Here is a 13,076-nt window from a genome sequence, read left to right on the forward strand (position 1 = left end):
CATTTTATAGCAATTACTTCATGCTATTGTTTTCTCTTTACTTTATGGGTTTACTTTTCACGTGAACTGTTATAAACTAGGTCTCCTCCAAACTGTACTTGTATAGAGAATAACAGCAAAAAACTCCACGGCCAACAGTACCCAAATTCAATCAGTCATCAAGTCCTGTTAGTTATGTCTCTTGAGTTTCCGCTCAAATTTAACCCCAATACTACGCGTGCCTCCTTTATCTATTATCAGAACTACCATAACAATCTCTTCACTGGTTGTTTTGCTTTTCTTCTTTCTCTAGGCCTTTCTCCCTGTTGACCACAGAATCGTTTGCCTGAACTACAGACCCATTCATGCCGTGATTCCCATACAAGGACTGAATTTCTTTTAGGATAAAGTTCAAACTTATTATGACCATGAAGATCCTTTACTACAGGGTCCTGACCTACCTTTTTAGAATACTTTACTCTTTAGCTTTTGATTATTGTGTGTATTCATTACAAGGAGCACATTAAAAAAATACAGATTTACCCCAACATGAATGACAGAATCGTTCTTACTTCCAGAAATTATATTAGTATAATCAATTCTAAACTCCAGACAGAACAAGAATACCCGCAGCTAAGATACCCATAATAAACGTCAAATATAATGGGCTATGAAGTTTAAATTGACCCCAGGGTAAGTAATGTAGTTCTGTGAATTAAATAGCAGTGTCTTTAACTAAGAACTTAAATTTTGTTACTCCTTTTCATTATGTTCTTAGACTAGTCACTTTTTCCTTGTCCTTAGGTTTCTCATTTATAATATAAGGGCTTACTACTTTGTACAGATTAACCCAAAATTCATTAAGGCATTTAGTTAATAATAGTTCATCTGTCTTTTTAATTTCAAGATTCTAATCATGAAACTTGTCATTCCACTAAATATGGTATGCCATGCACTATCATTCTGTGCTTTACCTTCTGCTAATGTTCTTTCCTTTGGTTGCATTTACTTCTTCCTTAATACCCTCCTCCTAACCCTCACCCCCAATTCCTATTTCCCCTTAGTATTTTGCCCTGGAAGAGTCCTTTGAGATTATCTACAAAATCCAGTGATTTACTCCAGGATAGAGGGGTAAACGTTGAAAAATCGCATTCAATAAAATAATTGTGTGTTTTAAAGAACTGTTTTCCCAATGTAATATATATTACAAGTACAATTTCATAAAACTATGGTTGCTGGAGATATGTAAGATGCACTGATTCTAAAAGGATAGCAGCTTTTCTCTGTTCCTCAAAGAGGAAGAGCTCCTTACTAACTCAGGAATTACCAACACACTTTTCTCTGCCTGGAACGTTCTCTCCAAAACTCAACCTCCTACCTAACACCCATGCATTCTTTCAGGTTTCAGCTTAAATGCCATTTCTTTAGGAGTGCATGCATAAAAGCTCCCTTCTATACTATCTCATAGCTCTTTGTACTTAATAGAACTTACTACAATTGTAAGTCTACGATTACATAGGAGTTAACTTTTTTAAAAGTCTGTCTCCTCCATCAGACTAAACTCTGGGGGCGGAAAGCGCCTGTTTCATTTACTAACATAGTGCTTGGCTCATGGATAAATTCTATTACCAAAACGGATGAATTTTCGCTTGCACAGAGGAGCACAGATTAGAAAACATAAGAAACCCTGACCTAGTAATCTAAAGTCCTCACAACACGGCACTTGGTCCCAGGGGTGAAGAGATTCGCTCAAGGCCTCCGAGCCACGGAAATTAAAAAGTTGAACTCCGCTTCCTGGCTCTAAGTCCAGTTCTTCGCTCTCTCTTGGCTCAGGACTTTTGCTTCACCGTTTTTTGATCTTGGCCTTCAAGGCTCATCCAAGTCAAGCACGGTGCCCGAGGGGCTTTTCCTGTCCCCGGTCCTCTGCTGGGTTCCTCCGTTCAACCCTTAATGGAAATAACCCACAACCTCCGCACTGACAACTCCAGCGGACACTTCTCCATCCCGGTCTCGTAGGTGTTGTCTACTACGACTGACCACTGTGCGTTTTGGTGGGCGCTCAGGAAATGCTTCCGAGTGGATCAGTGCACAGGTGACTCCCCGGGCGCGCTCACCACGATCGCAGCACCCTTTGTGGGACACACGGCCAAGGTCCACCATCCAGAAGGCCACGGGTCGCCAGTCGGCGACCAAGAGCTAGGTGCGAGGACCAGGGGCCCCCGCGTCTTTCGCGGCCCCGCCCAGTGCAGGCCTCGTATGGAACGGATTGGCTGGTCGGGCGCGGGGGCGCGCCCGCGGCACGCGGCCAGGCGGGGCCGGCTGTGAGTGACAGCCGCTTGGACCAATCGGGCGCCGCGCGCGCCGCCGCTGCCACCCGCGCGGCCCCTAACTGGGGCCTCGGCGCCGCGCCGCTGCGGCTGCGGGCGGCGACAGCTGCAACATGGGCCCGTTGTGGCTGGCCGCTTGGCTGCGGCCACTGCTGCACGCGCTGCTGCTGCTGCTGGCTGGGGGTGAGTGCGTGCGGTCGGGACTGGGGCCGGGGCGGTCCTCCGGGGGGTGCGGCCCGCGGCCCGGCCGCCCTGCGCCCCCCGCTGTCACGCGCGCGGCCCGGGGGTGTGACTGGTGTGTGGCGAGGGGTGTGAGGGGATGTGCCGCGGCGGCGGGCTCGGCGCGGCCGGGCGGGGCGGCGGCGGCCGCGGCTGCGGCTGCTGGACAGCTCCCGCGTGGCCGCCACACAAAGGGGTGAGGCGTGGCGGCGGGGGCGTGTGGCACAGCTGGGCCCCCGGCGGGCCGTCCCCAACACGGGCACACACGCACGCTCACATATACACACACCCATAGCAAAACAGGGCTGTGAGGGCAGAGTTGCCACTGCGTGTACCTCGGGGTGTGAAGGAGGCGACCCCAGGGGTGGGGTCTGATCCCCCAGGCCTCAGGAATGCATGTGTGCGCGCGTGTGTGCGCGTGTCACGGCTGGTTTTCCCTGGCGCCCGTTCCCAACACACACACACACGCAGGCACGTGAGTGGGGGGCGTGAGTGCGACAGCGTGTGCCTTGGGATGTGAAGGCAACAACCTGAGGGTGGCTTCTGTTCCCATAGGCGTGGTACAGAGGTCGTGTGTGTGCGCGTGTGTGTGTGAGTAAGAGAAAGAGAAAGAGAAATACAGATGCTACCACTAGCTCTCTTAGGTCCCTTCCCTCCTCTTCCCTAGCCCGAGCACACACACAGATGCAGGAGAGTGAGGGTGTAAGTGTCATCGTGTGTGAATCTGGGAGAGAGAGTTGATTGCTTCCCTCCTCACAGTGCTGCACAAGGTTGTAGGTATGTATTCATCCGCATGTTTGAGAGAACCTGCTAGAAGGCTCTTATTCAGCTGCCACACCAGAGTAAAGGTGTGTGTATGTGTGTGCACATGCATTAAAGGAGGAAGGGGAGCAAGTGTGTGGGGAAGAAAGAGAAGGGTCCCTGCTGGCCAGCTTCTTTGCAACAGCCACTGATGGCTGGAGAGACAGCATTTGTAAAGGTGCCATGTGGCCACTACAGCAGAGGGGGAAGGGGTGACTGGAAGAGTGGGGAAACCTGTCACAGCACCTGGCACGAAGCTCATAGGGGAGTGGACATTTACATGTGTGTGGTACTACTGGAAATAAGTGTTTGTACTTGTGTGTGATTGTGAATGTGTAGCTTAGACAATGTTAGCAACTTAATTTGGAGCTGTCAAAAAAAAATTACAATAGGAAGGCCTATATCGGTGACAGGGAACGCTGCAGCTGACATGCAAGATATGTGTGTGTGTGTGTGATAGAGACTCCTGGATAAGTCGTCTCCATTCAGCAGCTGCACAAGGGCATTGGGATGTAGTTTGAGGAATGCGGGACAGATGTGAAAAGGATACGTCTGTGAGAGAGAAAAAGACAGGCCCTATTGAACCACTTCTAGCAGACATAGAAATTAGGTGGGTGGTGGTGTATGTTTGCACTGTTGTGACAGACTTTGAGACAGCTCCTGTGTGAGCACCACCACAAAAATGGGGCCAAGGAGAAGGGTTGCCTGCAAGGATGGGTCAAATATGGATATGGCTAAACAGCTTCTATATGTGGTCGACACAGCAGTGGGGAGAGTATGTGTTTAAGGTATGACTGGGGTTGCTGGAGAGGAGTGCTAAAATGAGTGTGTGTGTGTGCATGTCATGTGCTCATTAGATAGCCTTGAGTAACTTATTCTGGACACACAGGAATATAACATACATGTGCGTGTATGTCTGAGTGTGTATGAGATGCTAGCTTCTAGGCAGTTCAAGTTAAGTAAAAGTTAAGACGTGTACACATTGTGTGCAGATGTGTGTGAGTTAATGAGAAATTCCTGAAGGGCAACAATCTCATCTCCACATGAGGGGAGGAGCAGTCTTTGCTTGGCAGTGGTTATGAGATGGTAAAGGGAACAAGGTCACAGGGCCCATAGTGATAGCATCCCAGGGAAAATGGCCAGAGGGGGAAGGGGCCACTCACACTTCTTTACTTTTGTCCTGCAAAGACTCACTTCAGTGAGGGTTCATTTTTCCAACCTTCAGTCCCAGGATGGAGAAAGGACTTAGGTGGTGTGCACAGAAAAAATGTCCAGGGTTTGTCTCAGAAACACACACACACACACCTACCTATATACTTGCATGCCTTAAATTCTGTTTAGAAGGTGAGATTTCACAAATAAGTAGTCATTGGCCTGCTTTTTCTTTCTGTTACAGCAGCACCAGGGTTGGCTAGGAAAGTCTGGGCCACACCTGCTCCTACCCTTATGTGACTAGTGATGGGTTACTGTTAATGGCTTCAATCTCTTCTGCTCTCTCTCCCTTCTTCCTCTATCCCACATAGTTTTTATGCTGCACATTTATTACCCCAGTGCTTGGAGGATAGGAGTGTGCCTATTAGTGTTCTAGTTTGCTAGCTGCCAGAATGCTATATACTAGAAATGGAACAGCTTTTAAAAAGTGGAATTATTAAGTTTCTTGTTCACAATTCTAAGGCTGTGAAAATGTCCAAATTAAAGCATGCTATAGAAATGTCCAATCTGAGGCATCCAGGAAAAGATACCTTGGTTCAAGAAGGCCATTGATGTTCATGGTTTTTCTCTTAGTTGGAAAGGCACATGACAAACCTGGTGATGTCTCCAGGCTTCTTGTTTCATGAAGCTCCCCCAGGGGCATTTTCCTTCTTTATCTCCAAAGGTCTCTGACTGCGTGGGCTCTCATGGCTCTGAAGGTTTTTCCAAATGGTTCCTTCTTTACAGGGCTCCAGTAGGCAACCCCACCTTGAACAGGTGGAGACACACCTCCATGGGAACCATCTAATCAAAAGTTACCATCCACAACTGAGTAGGTCATATTTCCATGGGAACAATCAAAAAGTTCCCACTGAGCAATATTGAGTGAGGATTAAAGGACATGGCTTTTCTGGGGTCCACAGGAGAATCAAACTGGCACAAGCAGTATGTCTCTTTCTCATATACCTTTGTGTAACCTCACAAAGACCCCTTCAGCATCGTTTCTCAAACACATACTGACACATGCCCATGAGTGAAAGTGTATGTGTGTAAGGATGACAGTGCTAGACAATTCCTGTTGTAACTGATACTCAGGGATATGGGGGCTGAGTGACATTTGCTGCTGAGAGCTTTTATGCTGGTGTCTGGAAAGGGCTTAGGGGATCTGGATCTCAAAGCTGCAGATTAGGGGAGGGGTGGATGTGGAGGTGATGATGGAGATCAGAAAACAGAGCTTGGATCAGGAAGCAGATTGCAGGAACTGATTAGGAAAGGTGAGATAAAACATACTAGGGGGCTGGTTCTTTTCATCTCCAAAGATTTAAGCCTACTTCATCTGCCTCTTTTTCTGAATTTGTTTGGGGTAGATTTTCAGTTCTTTGAGCCTGATCCCCCAATCCCTTTCATGTGCCTTTTTCCTGCCCCCCTCTCTTTTGGGTGTGATGAAGCAACAGAAAATTATACGTGCTAGAGAAACAAAAGAAAATCAACCCCACAAAGAGTATAATTCTGAAATTTTAAGTCAGGTGGGATCTCAATTAAGGCAGATTAATTATTAAGTGTGTAAAAGTAATTATACATAGAATGTTAGGTCTAAGCTACTATTGTGGTGTAATCTTATGGTGAGCAAGTTTGAAAAGAAGTAACCTCTCTTACTACCTAAATAATTACCCGCTGCCAAGACCTTTGAAAATATCAAGGTCTATATAAAGACAAAATAATCATCATAGGGAAAAATAACTTTAAGAAAATGGAACTGTTTCCTGGAGAACACCAGCTTCAATTTAGGAATGAAAAAAAACAGGAAAATGCCAGATTCCTTTTTTCATACATCTTTTCACCAAGGGCTATCCAAATCTTTGTATTTCCTATCTGGCTCTTGGCTAAGGAATACCCCAAGGAGAGGAAGAGGTGTTAGAGGGAGACTGTGAATTCTCCATTTCACAGATGGAGGAAGAGAGGTGCAGAGAATGGAGTAACTAGCCTGAGCTGTGGACCTGGGAGGAAATAAGACCCAACAAATTCATCAGGCCACAGTCCTCTGCAGGAAGAGTGTAAAAACGTATTTATCCCCTAGAAATGAGAAATAAACAGGCCTCCTCCAGGTCAGGCTAGACTTTGTTAGAGAGCAGAAGCAGCTTTCTCAAAATTCAAGCAATTCTAGGGAGCCAGACCAATGCCTTGATGGTGGCAATTTCTTTCCTGTCGTGCCACAGTTCTGCTCTGAGACAGTTTTGAGGTTTTGAAGAGGCAATGCGTGTTTGATCCTTCATTGGTTTTGTAGAGGATGAAAAAGCAAGAATTCTCTGACAGGATTTCTTGGCCATTTTTTTTTTTAAAGTTGAAGTAATAGGCCTCTCCCCACATACCTGCTAGAAACTGGGACGTGTGGATAAAGATCTTTCTCTCAGGCCCTTTCAAGGATGCCATTGCTCAAGTATCCTGGGAATCTATACATGATTTCTTATTTAATTATTACAAATATTTGAAGTCCGTTGATTTTTTTCTTACTTTAATGTATGCTTTTCTCGAGATTCAAGTTTCTTGAGTTTGTTTCCTCACCAACCTTGGAGATAAAGCTTCTGCAAAAAAGTAGGGCTGTCATATTAGCTAGTATCTTGTATGAAAGATAGATTACATTTTCCAAAAGACTGTAACTTTCTTGAGAGCAGAGGCTGTATCTTGTTCATCTTTCTGTCTCCAGGGAGGGTCTAGTACCATACTTGGGCACAGCATAAGAGTTTGGCAGTGACCTTATTTTTCAGCGTAAATGAAAGTCAGATACAAAGTTTGCCTTCAATAAGGTAGTGCAGCCTACCTACAACCGAAGTTTGATTCTAATTGGCATGATATCTGTTTGACAGTTTTATAAAAGTCTGATTTTTTTAAAAGTTAGAAAATAAGTATTAAATAAATGAGTTTCAAACATAGGAGCCTTGTAGAAATATACAAAAAGGGGATTCTTGGTAGTGAAGATATTGAAAGCCACTTTATTGATGAGGTCTTTTTTTAAAAATTTTTATTAATAAAACCAATCAACATAAAACACAAACATTCTTAATGTATGAACATTCCATGTGTAATCAATGGCTCACAATATCATCACATAGTTGTATATTCTTCACTATGATCATTTCTATTGATAAGGTCTTTTGCAAGAGGAGGAGATTCTTGCATTCTGAACCACCATATGGTTTAGATTTACCGTGGGTTCCCTGAGCAGAGTGCTAGAACAAAATGAGTGTATGCTGCTTTGAAAGGATGTATGTCCCCTAGAAAAGCCATGTTTTAATCAAAATCTTATTTTGTAAAGGCAGAATAATCCCTATTTAATACTGTATGTTTGAATCTGTAATTAGATCATCTCCCTGGAGATGTGATTTAATCAAGAGTGGTTGTTAAGCTGGATTAGGTGACGACATGTCTCCACCCATTCAGGTGGGTCTTGATTAGTTTCTGAAATCCTATAAAAAAGGAAACGTTTTGTAGAATGGGAGCGATTCAGAGAGAGCAGAGCAGAATGACATAGCCACGAGAAGCAGAGTCCACCAGCCAGCAACCTTTGGAGATTAAGAAGAAAAATGCCTCCCGGGGAGCTTCATGAAACAGGAAGCCAGGAGAAGAAGCTAGCAGATGACGCTGTGTTCGTCATGTGCCCTTTCAGATGAGAGAGGAACCCTGGCCATGTTCACCATGTGCCTTTCCAGATGAGAGAGAAACTCTGACTGTGTTCACCATGTGCCTTTTCACTTGAGAGAGAAACCCTGAACTTCATTGGCCTTCTTGAACCAAGGTATCTTTCCCTGGATGCCTTTGATTGGACATTTCTATAGACTTTTTTTTTAATTGGGACATTTTCTCGGCCTTAGAACTGTAAACTAGCAACTTATTAAATTCCCCCTTTTAAAAGCCATTCCATTTCTGGTATATTGAGTTCTGGCAGCTAGCAAACTAGAACAGGGTGATTTTTAGTCTTTAACTTTGGCTTCTTTCCTTGGTCCTTAAGTCCATGATATGCATAAGATACCTTGGATTATCTTCCTTTGTGAATCTTTTGGAGGAAGGGTATCTACCTAGCCCAGCAAGTAATAGCTTTCATTTCTTTCTTTGTGGAGCATATACAAAGCCTTTTTGAGGGGGAAACCAGATAATGGCAGCTCTTCCATCAACTGGTTGTTTGACCTTAATCCCACGAGGCCTTAGTTATTTCATCTATTAAACAAGAGGGTTGGACCAGATTATTTATTCATGCTTTATTCAAGCATTTATTGAACTCCTCTTGTGCATCATAGACAGTGGTAGGCCCTGGAATTACAAGGTTGAATCAGACACAGGCTGCCACCCTGACTAAATTCTCACCATTTAGTGAGAGAGGTCTATTATAATCCAGTGAGAAAAGTATAGTCATAGTCATTTGTTGAGAAGGCTACAGTAATAGAGAGGAATAGTATCTAGCCCAGACTAGTGGTCAGGGAAAGCTTCTAAGAGAAGTTGAGGCTGGAGGCAGAAGTAAGAGTTAGGCAGGTAGGTAGTGGAATGGGAAAAAGATGGCAAGAAGTGGGTGTTCCAAGCAGAGGGAAAAGCGTGCTGAAAGACCCAGAAGGAAAAAGAGGTTGTCATGCCTAGAAATTGATCAGTTTTTCTGAGGCCCAAAATATGAGAGGGGATTGATGGGTAATGATTTTGTTGACAAGAAAATAATGAAGGAATTTAAGCAGGGGGATACAGATCAGCAATTTAGAAAAAGTCTCTGAGCTTTATTGCTCAGTGTGAGACTGTGGATCAGTAGGATCACTGAGGCCTATTGAATCTGGATTTCTAGGTAAAGCATATGCACATTAAAGTGTGGGAAACACTGCACCAGAGATCATTGTGGAAGAGAGATGGATGCAGGGAGAAAGTTGGGGATCCTAAAAGAGCTCTACTGTTCTACCAGCTGTAAAATACTATGAATATTATGATACTGCTAAAAGCCTTCTGTAAATCTACATGCCTCTGGTTCTGTGATCATCTGTACTCCTTTGCTTTTATTGTGAAAAGTAGGGCATTTAGGCAGTGGGTTCCTCTTCCTCACTGTACCCTAGAGAACAAGAAAGTGAACAAACATTCCTGAATGCCAGCCTGAGCTTTGCTAACTTTTTCAGTGTCATTTCTTTCTCAGGCCTCAGTTGTCTCATTTACTGTGTCATGAGCATGGTCAGTACAGAACTGTAAGTAATTCTGTTAGTGCGTTACCTTTTAGAGATCTTGCTCTCTACCCTTTTTCTCCTGTGTCCCAAGAGAGTTATGTAGTCATTAGTACACTGCTCTGTAATTATTTGGTTTCTTTCCTGTGTTTCTACCACGAACAGCCTTTTTGGGGTAGAAACCATATCTTTCTTGTTTTTGTATCTACATGACCTTGCATCATATCTAGTTCAAAGAAAACATTCTCTAGAAGTCTTTTGATTGAATGAATGAATGAATAAATGAATAAACGGATGGGATTTAACCATTCAAACTGTACTCTGGCCTGAAAGGAGAATACCATTTATAATTTTTCTCTGTACATCAGTTGGCTATTTCTGTGTAACAAATCACCCCACAATTTAGTGGCTTGAAATAGAGGTTCTCAAGATGTGATACCTGGGTTAGAAGCATCAGGATCACATGGGAAATTATTAAAATGCAGATACTTAGGCCTTGCCACTGACCATCTGGATTACAAACTCTGGGATGTGGTTTAACAGTTTGTGTTTTAACCAGTCCTCTAGGTAATTTTGAATACTGGCTCAAGTTTCAAAGTCTCTGGCTTAAAACAACAACCATTTATTAGCTCATTATTCTATGGATTGGCAATGTAGGCTGGTTTTAGCCGGACTCCCTCCTTGTGCTCAGCTATTTGGTCAACTTTGCTTATTTTGGATGGGCTTTCTCACATGTTAAGATTTCAGCTGGGACGATTGAATTGACTTGTATCTTCTACATGGTCTCTTATTCTCTAGCAAGTTAGCCTGGGCTACCTTGGACAGAAGTCCTGAGAGAGTGGAAATGTTCAAGGCCTCTTGAGGCTTGGAAATGGCACATTATCACTTCTGTTGCATGCTCTTGGACATAGTAACTCACAAAAGTAACCCAGATTCAAGGTGTGGGAAATTAGAACACATCTCTTGATAGAAGCAGCTACAGAATCACATTGCAGAGGATGTGAATTCTTGGAGGTTATTAATTGGGACCACTAATAATCAATTTATCACAGTGTCTCAGGGAAGAACCTTAAGAAAGTAGTCTTACTGTGTTAGGATGCATCACCCTTTCTCTTTCCCATCCATTAAGAGATGAATATTGTTTTTCCCCAAAATATTCTGGATATACTGGATATAGTATTGTTGGCCCAACCAGTGCATAGTATGCAAAGATCCTGTCACACCCTGTATACCCAGTGTATTTTTTTAATGTTTCTTTATTGTGAAATATAACATAAATACAAAAAAGCAGTAAATTTCCATGTACATTTTAACAAGTAGTTATAGAGCAGATTTTAAAGTTTGGTATGGATTACAGTTCCATGATTTTTTTTTTTATAATTGACTTTTTTTTTCTTTTTGTGAAAAATAATATATATACAAAAAAGCAATAAATTTCGAAGAACAGGACAACAATTAGTTGTAGAATGGATTTCAGAGTTTGGTATTGGTTACAATTCCACAATTTTTGGTTTTTACTTATAGCTGCTCTAAGATACTGGAGACTAAAAGAAATATTAGTTTCATGGTTCAACAGTCATATTTGTTTGTTAAATCCTTCCTTCTCTGTGTAACTCCACCATCACCTTTGGTCTTTCTATCCCACTCTTTAGGGGTATTTGGACTACAGCCATTCTTACTTTTTCATGTTGGAAGTGGCTGTCAGTAATATGGGATAGGGAGATGGAACTAGCTGATGTTCTGGAGAAGCTGGGCGCTCTACATTTCAGGACTTATCTGGTCTGGGGACCCATCTGGAGGTTATAGGTTTCTGAAAGTTACCCTAGTGCATGGAAGCTTTGTAGAATCTTATAGTTGCCCCAGGTGTTCTTTAGGATTGGCTGGAATGGTCCTGGTTGGGGTTTGGCAAGTTATGATAGGTAGCAATGTCTAACTGAAGCTTGTGTAAGAGTGACTCCAGAGTAGCCTCTTGACTCTGTTTGAACTCTCTCAGCCACTGATCCCTTATTTGTTCCACTTCTTTTCCCCGTTATGGTCAGAATGGCATTGTTGATCCCACAGTGCCAGGGCCAGACTCATCCCTGGGAGTCCTCTCCCACACTGCCAGGGATACTTTCACCCCTTGATGTCATATCCCACATAGAGGGGAGGGCAATGATTTCACTTACAGAGTTGGGCTTAGAGAGAATGAGGCCACATCTGAGCAACAAAAGAGGTTCTCCAGAAGTAGCTCTTAGGCATACCTTTGGTAGGCTAAGCTTCTCCACTATCTACTTAAGCTTCACAAGAGCTTGGCCTATCGATTTGGGTGTCTCTAATGTTTGACACAGTATCGGGGATCACTGATAGTAAAGTTTAATAGTTCCATATTTTTTCTCCCATCCCTGTAGGAACTTTGCTAATACTTTTTGATTATCTACTTAATATATTCTAGGATGTATCCAGGCATTACATTAAGATTATCCAGGACTAAAGGTCCTCATTCTTATTCTGGGCACCCTGTGCTTTAATTGTTCAAATGAGTTATCAAGACAGATTGAGTTAGATTATGTGCTACGGAAATTTAGATTCTGGACAAAAGAAACATTTCTTCCTTTGGTCTTAAGGAGTAGGTGTGGTTCTAAAATATAGACAATGTCTTCCTTACCCTGTCTTCTGAATTACCTTAATCCTGACCTGATTGGTTTCATTCTTTTTTTAATAACCAATGAAGGTGACTTTATTTCAGAGAAAGGATACAATTTTTATTTTTTGCTTTGTTTCTTTTTTTAAATAATACCATATGTATTATTTTATTTAATTTATTTTGTCTTATCAAACCAAAACAACATACAAACATGAACATTCTTAACATACGAGCATTCCGTATGTGGTATACAGTTTGTGGCTCACAATATCATCACATAGTAGTATATTCATCACCATGATCAGTTTTTAGAACATTTTTGGCTTTGTTCTCATCTCTAAATACCAGATTATATATATAAAACAGCCTCTCAAAATCCGGAAATAATAATTTCCACTCTGGACTAAATGTGTCTGCTGTAAAGCTTACAATCTAGGCCCCTGTTTTTCTTATAAGCATTTTCTAAAGGAGACCATACAATAATTGTTCTTTCATTTTTGGCTAATTTTGCCTCACCAAATGTCCCACAGATTCATTCATATCCTTGCATGCCTCATGATTTTGTTCCTTTTTGTAGCAATACAATATTTGATCATATACACACCATCATTCACCAGTCTGCTCAGTCAGTGAATCCTTCAGCCACTTGCATTCATTAGGCATCATGTATAATGCCCAAAGTCCACAGTCCATCGACACTCTCAATTTAGATAATTTCATTGTTCCCAAGAGAAAGAAAATGAATAA

The 13,076-nt window shown here is 42.7% G+C and overlaps 1 protein-coding gene across 1 annotated transcript in view; it reads left to right on the forward strand.

Moving 5' to 3' along the window:
• Positions 1–2,389: 2,389 nt before the first annotated feature.
• The window catches only part of PODXL2 (podocalyxin like 2), a 76,995-nt gene continuing 66,308 nt past the window's right edge, over positions 2,390–13,076 (forward strand). Inside the window, exon 1 of the mRNA XM_077116327.1 lies at positions 2,390–2,489. Coding sequence (XP_076972442.1) covers positions 2,420–2,489 — 70 coding nt within the window. The 5' untranslated portion in view covers positions 2,390–2,419. The remainder of the gene's footprint in view (positions 2,490–13,076) is intronic.

The sequence above is a fragment of the Tamandua tetradactyla genome, chromosome 9 (genome assembly GCF_023851605.1).
Source record: "Tamandua tetradactyla isolate mTamTet1 chromosome 9, mTamTet1.pri, whole genome shotgun sequence".
NCBI lineage: Eukaryota > Metazoa > Chordata > Mammalia > Pilosa > Myrmecophagidae > Tamandua > Tamandua tetradactyla.